Genomic DNA, 6,164 nt, shown 5'->3' with positions numbered 1-6,164 from the left:
ATATATATTTGTATATATGTGTGTGTATGAACATATATGGTTTATTGAGAATGTAAATAGTATAAAAGTGGAAGTCAATTGATTAAGAATGTGAACTGTGGACTGGGGGTAGGACTAAATAAGTACAGTACTCCTTTTCGGACCTCGTTGCTGTCACGTATTCTGATTATTATTGTTTATTTTTATTTATTTTTTTCGTTTTCTTTTCTTTCTTTTTTCACTTATAAATATATATATTTTGTAACATTGATACTACTTGTGTATATATATATTACTTTTTTTTTTTTTGAAAGTCCAAAATAAAGCTTTCATTCATTCATTCATTCGTAGTCGTCGGTCCTCTTGTGGCCGATATTTGGTGTTTCTGGAAATGGTATGGCTGACACCTGGCTTTGTAAAGTGACACCCTGGGCCTACAGGCCACTGCTCAGATTTACAGGACCTTATTTTTGCACAACTCTATTCTTATTATCCCAAAATGTTAGAGCTTTTTCCAAAGACAATGTTCTTCAATCAGTTTCCCAAGATGTCTGCATTTCTTATGCGATAAACTGCATTATAACTTTAGCCTATGTAATTCTAGTTTAAATTAGACTGGGAAAAAGCGCATGCATTGAAACCACACAGCCTGCATTTTATAAGGTCAAAGTCTTCAGGTCAAGCCAAAAACAAAATAAGCTGAGTTTTCATTGGAGTAGGCCTATTGAGATATTTGCATTGACTTTTTCTCTTATGTTTAACATTTGGCCTTCAGGCTATTTTAAGCCTTTGCATTTCATGAGGAAAGTGTTTACTTTCTGACTGGACAGCAGTCCAATTGAAAAGGCTGATTTTAAAGAAATTACTTCTGGTCAGTTAGCTACAGCTTCATGGTCAGTTAAAATCACCTCGACAAATTCTCATTCTGCTCATTTAGTGTAAAGTAATCTCACAATGAAGCCTTTGCCTCTCGTATCACTTGGCAAGACCACGCATATTTATTAGATAAATATTGAAATATGAATGCTATGTTATGTTATGATGTTATGTTAAGGGCACAGCCAATAATCATCCATCTGACTGCAATCCGGAAAGCTGGGATAGTCTGGGCCTAATGTGTTGCCTATTGATAAAATAAGATGCTACCGCCTACACATTTCTAATGTGTTTTTTTTTATCAACAAATATTTCAGGTAGGCTATATTGTGTGAAATTGTCTATTTAACAATTTACTATTTAACAATTGACTGATTTTCATTTTCCACAGTAGGCTAATTATTTTAAATTCGTTTTTATTCTGATTTTAAAAGCTGTGTTAGAAATAAATATGCCTAGACTGATCATTCTGTGTGAATTTGTATTATATTTTATAGTTTAATGTGTAAGCAATGATTAAAAACAGTGAATAGGCCTATGTTTGTCTGATTTCAATGCTGAAACAGCAACAGCACTTCAATTGTAGCTACAATAGGCTGCATTCACAGCATATTGAAAGAGTTTGATCTATGCAATTTAATGGACGACACTTAAAATAAAGAGCAAGTGCAAGACCAGACCCTGTTGCTAATTTGTAAATTGATATTTTGTAGTCTGCTTAGCTGCGTAGCCTCCTATAATGAAGCATCCTGAAAATAAATGGAAAACTAATCGAAGATAGGCCCTTTTGACAAAGCCTTCTTATTTGCTATTAGGCAATTTCTTCGTGTTTCCCCTCGTCGAGATAGCAGATTTATTTTCACAACTTCTCCATTGAAATATCATATTGCACTTTTCACATTGGCCCAATACTCTAAATATCACTCTGAATATCAAAATAACAGTCTAAATCCGATGTAGGCTATTTTAATTTATTTAATTGCACGTCGTTAAATAGATACGATTAGATAAGATTAGCTCAATAAATAATAATAGGTTAACGTGCACTAGCCTGATTTATAGTCCCAGCCCGTTAACGAGGCTATCATCACAACATACATTTAATAGAAAGTCGAAAAAAACACCAAATCTGTGTGGTCTAGACTGGAGTCGAATCGTGCTTTTATTTTGAAAAGCAGTCCCGGTGTCATGCCGAGTTTTGCACCCCCGCCGAGAATTGCATCCCCACCACATTTTGGGGCTGTTTTAACTTAAAAACAGGGATGCAAATCTCGGCAGGTACAAACCGCCAAGACTTGCCTCCCCCTCCATAAACCTAGGAGAGACCCCAGGCCTTGAGGTAACCTGTAGCCGGATTTCAAGTACCAAGTCGGCCTCCATGAGCCAGAAGAGAGCCCCAACCATGGAAGTCACCTCGATGCGGATTTTATGCATCAAAGTCGGTCTCCATGAGCCAGGACAGACCCCCCTGGCCTGGAGATCATGTCTACCCAGACAATTATATCATTTGTAAACAGTTAAGTTTCCCTATAAATCATTACAATACGCTCCCGTGAGGTGGGGATGCATTTTGCGGCGGGGGTGCAAAACTCGGCATGACACCGGAAATGCCGGTTTTTCCCTATCTTGTTGAGAGCATCAACATGATAGTACCAAGCGAAACTCCTGCTACGATCGGTCAATAAGGTAGGACTTTTGTGACATATTCCACAACAGTCATTCAATACACTATGTTTGTTGTAATGTCGATCTAGTGTGGTAAAGTCAATGTGAGAAAGGATCGCTGAATTGTGACACTCGACTTTTTAGTCCGCTCCGAACACCGGTGAAGCAGCAGTACCGTTACGGCACGAAAAGTGGCGGCTGGCTTGACTGTGGTTTCGCAAACGACGGCTCAGTTGACCGCAGTGTGAGGACAGACCCCGAGAGATTTTTTTTTACACAAACCATTAAAATATTCAGTGAAATAATTAGAGTTAAAGTAGACTAAAATGATAACGTTGTGTCTTGTGTGTAGAAGTCACGTTGTTTTTGAGCTTTTCATTCATTGTTATAAAGGAATTTATTTTCTCACTTATTCAATTAATTACATATTCAATTATTATATAGAGCAATTGTATGTATTAGATACGTTTTGAGCTAGTGTTTGTGGTTATGTGTTTTGTTGGTTTTTGCCTTGTGTGTCTAAGTGGTTGTAGTAGCATGTATGAGTAAGAATGATACAGATATGTATATTTGTAAATAATGTTTGTATGTGAATATAATGTATTTTCATAATTGAAGTATTGTAAAATATTAATGTGGACCCCAGGAAGAGTAGCTACTGTTTTTTACAGTAGCTAATGGGGATCTAAATAAACAAACAAACAAACGTAGAAGCAGAGACGGATAATTTAAACGCGTATCTGGTAGAAGTCCCTTTTACTCGCTTTTATTTTGGAACTCTTGACAGGAAGTGGCTGTGTCACTCGTGCAGGAAACGGAACACGGATCTGGGTCGAGTGTCAGAAGCGACGTGTCATTCAGTTCAGTACAGTTGATTTCAGTTCACTCAGCTGCTCCAGAGTTCTATTTATTGTCTTTATGAGAGTTTCACGTCGTCCAGGTGCAGCCAGAGAGTCTGTCTGTCAACTGTCTGTGAGTTTCCGCCTCTTCTTCCTCAGTCAGCCAGAGCACTGTGGGGAACTTTGCTGCAAGTCAGCCTTAGCTTAGCTTAGCTTAGCTAGCCTAGCTGGAATCACTATGTTTATTTGGGTCGGAGCTCAAAGACTTCACGTTACTCTTACCATCAATCTGTTGTGTGTGTGTCTGTGGGAGAGACAAGTAAACCACTGGCTAGCTGCATGCTAAAAACACCTGCTCCCATTCATCCGTCAGACAGTAACAGCAGATACTGTTAGTAACCTACAAGACTGTAGTAGACTATCCTAAGACCCTAAAAAGTACCACTAATGAATTGAATAATAATACGTGCAATATAGAATAGTATTTATTCCATCAGTGTAAACATTGATTAAATAGGTTAGATACACACACACACACACACACACACACACACACACACAAAGACATGTGTTAAGTGGAAATAACTAGTAGATTTCAGAGTAGACTTCAGAAGTCTCCAGCTTTTAGCAGCAACTGCTGCCTTAAAGGATAAGTTCACCCAAAAATCAAAATGCAGTCGTTATCTACTCACCCCCTAGCCCCATAAGTGATGCTACTACTGTACTCCATATACACTCGTACAGTCCTAGCATCACACCCACTTCCATAAGGCAATAGGGGCTGTGAACGGCTGTTCAAAACGCTCTCCCACCCGTCTCCGATGTCCGATTGCAGATCCGAAGATATGATAGTCCTCCTACGGAAGCCAGTAATTTAGCCGGGCGGTTAAAATGATACTGCTGTCTGTGTGAAACAACTGTTTAAAAGCAGTCTTTCCACAGCCTGTGCTGAATTTACAGCAGGGTGTGTTTGATCTCACTATCATCATGGTGCGCCACTTGCACGCAGCGAGCAAACATATGCAGTCACACGGAGACGGTGGCTCAGTCAGTGATCAAATCCAGCGCACCTGGGAAGCAAAACGTCATGAAATACTCAAACTCCCAAGGTTCCTGTCGGCACTAGGAAGCTTCTCCTCTCCTAAATACGGCATATTAGTAGCACTTTTTAGGCTCTTAGGATAGTCTAGGCGTCTTGTAGATAAGCTATTTTAAAAAACAGACATAATGACATTCTTACAGACAGACAGACAGACAGACAGACTGTGTCTCACTGACTCTCCTCTGTCCTGGTCAGCTCCAGGTTGGGCTCCTGTATTGATGACCCGCGGTTGATCATCCCAGTAACGGTTGGTCATCCCATCCCCGGTCGCTAACGGCAGCAGCATGAAGGCTCTGATCCTGGTGGGCGGGTATGGCACGAGGCTCCGCCCCCTCACACTGAGCGTGCCCAAACCGCTGGTGGAGTTCTGCAACAAGCCCATCCTGCTGCACCAGGTGGAGGCGCTGGTCACGGTGAGCTCATCACAAACACAATCTATACACAACATCTGGATGGATTCTTTTTGGCTGTGAAGGTGTGAGAGGAAAGAAAACATTGTATAAAAAGAGGATTAAAATATAAATAAAAAAGAGTTAAACCCCAATTTTTTACCTTAATATAAAAGCTTTTTAATCAGTTTGATGGTACAGTGACTTCTAATAGGGAGAATGGCGGCTCTGGCATTCCCACAGCGCCCTCCGAAGGCCTGTTCCTGCACTATGGATTTTTGGTGGCTGCATCCCGGCTCGGCTTGACAGTGTCAAGGAACTTTTAACACAATTTTCTCCTTATAGCTCCTTCAAATTAAAAGTTTTCCACTGACAAACGGTACAATTTTATTGTGAAGTACGTATAGGAAGTTAAACATGTTTAGCTTGCTAGCTTGATTTTCTCTCACTGAAACAAGTTGAGACAAGAACATTTGGGGATATTTGGAGCACCCCTCCCCCCAGCAAACCAGTTATAAACACTGCATAAAGGTAAACAAATAGAGACTAGAGAGTACAAGCAGAAGCAGTAAAATAGGCCTGATCGGAACGTACAACGTACGTTAGCATCTGTAACTGTGGGACGCAGATTCAATCGTTTATACATTTATATATAATCATGCATATACCTGTATGTATGTATAGTGTCTATAAGTGTGAGTGAAGTGAAGTGAAATTAATATTTTGATTGTATTTTTGTTGACATTTCACTTTTATTCACAATAGTCTGTCACTCTGTGTGTCTGTGTGTGTGTGTGTGTGTGTGTGTGTGTGTGTGTGTGTGTGCGTGTGCGTGCAGGCCGGTGTGGATCACGTGGTCCTGGCGGTCAGCTACATGTCGGACCTGCTGGAGAGAGAGATGAGAGTCCAGGAGCAGAGAGTGAGTCACACACATGGCTGCCTGGACAGGCCTGACCACTGAGTGCATTTTGTGTCAAAGCAATGCAAAGTGACTCCTGCTTTAGGGCTTGGGCTGTATAAGTATTGTCTTGGCTGAACACATTATTCCAATCAAAGTTAGGAAATTCCCTTTATTTTATTTGACTTTTGTTTATGTCTACAAATGTTAGTTTGTGCTTGAGTTCTTCCCTGACAGTTTTGGTATAGACGGGCCATTGTATTTAAGCAAGCAGTATTCTACAATATAATGACCTGTGTGCAGAATATACTATAGGAAGACTTTTATTTGTTCATTATTGTAATGCCACAGAACAGTAAAGAGGATATTAATGTGTGTGTAGTCCTTCATAGAGCTAGCCTCTATATGTATATTAA

At 40.0% G+C, this 6,164-nt stretch overlaps 1 protein-coding gene across 1 annotated transcript in view; it reads left to right on the top strand.

Annotated features, from left to right (window-relative positions):
- Window positions 1–3,355: 3,355 nt before the first annotated feature.
- The window catches only part of LOC310771551 (mannose-1-phosphate guanylyltransferase catalytic subunit beta), a 7,918-nt gene continuing 5,109 nt past the window's right edge, over window positions 3,356–6,164 (top strand). The window contains exons 1-3 of the mRNA XM_083664140.1: window positions 3,356–3,492; window positions 4,657–4,874; window positions 5,689–5,769. Of these exons, the coding sequence (XP_083520266.1) occupies window positions 4,746–4,874; window positions 5,689–5,769 (210 nt within the window). The 5' untranslated portion in view covers window positions 3,356–3,492; window positions 4,657–4,745. The remainder of the gene's footprint in view (window positions 3,493–4,656; window positions 4,875–5,688; window positions 5,770–6,164) is intronic.

This window comes from Poromitra crassiceps (assembly GCF_964638095.1).
Source record: "Poromitra crassiceps genome assembly, contig: HAP1_SCAFFOLD_795, whole genome shotgun sequence".
NCBI classification, from domain to species: Eukaryota; Metazoa; Chordata; class Actinopteri; order Beryciformes; family Melamphaidae; genus Poromitra; species Poromitra crassiceps.
The sequence above is the reverse complement of the archived record's forward strand: the minus strand, read 5'-3'. Positions and strand labels throughout refer to the sequence as shown.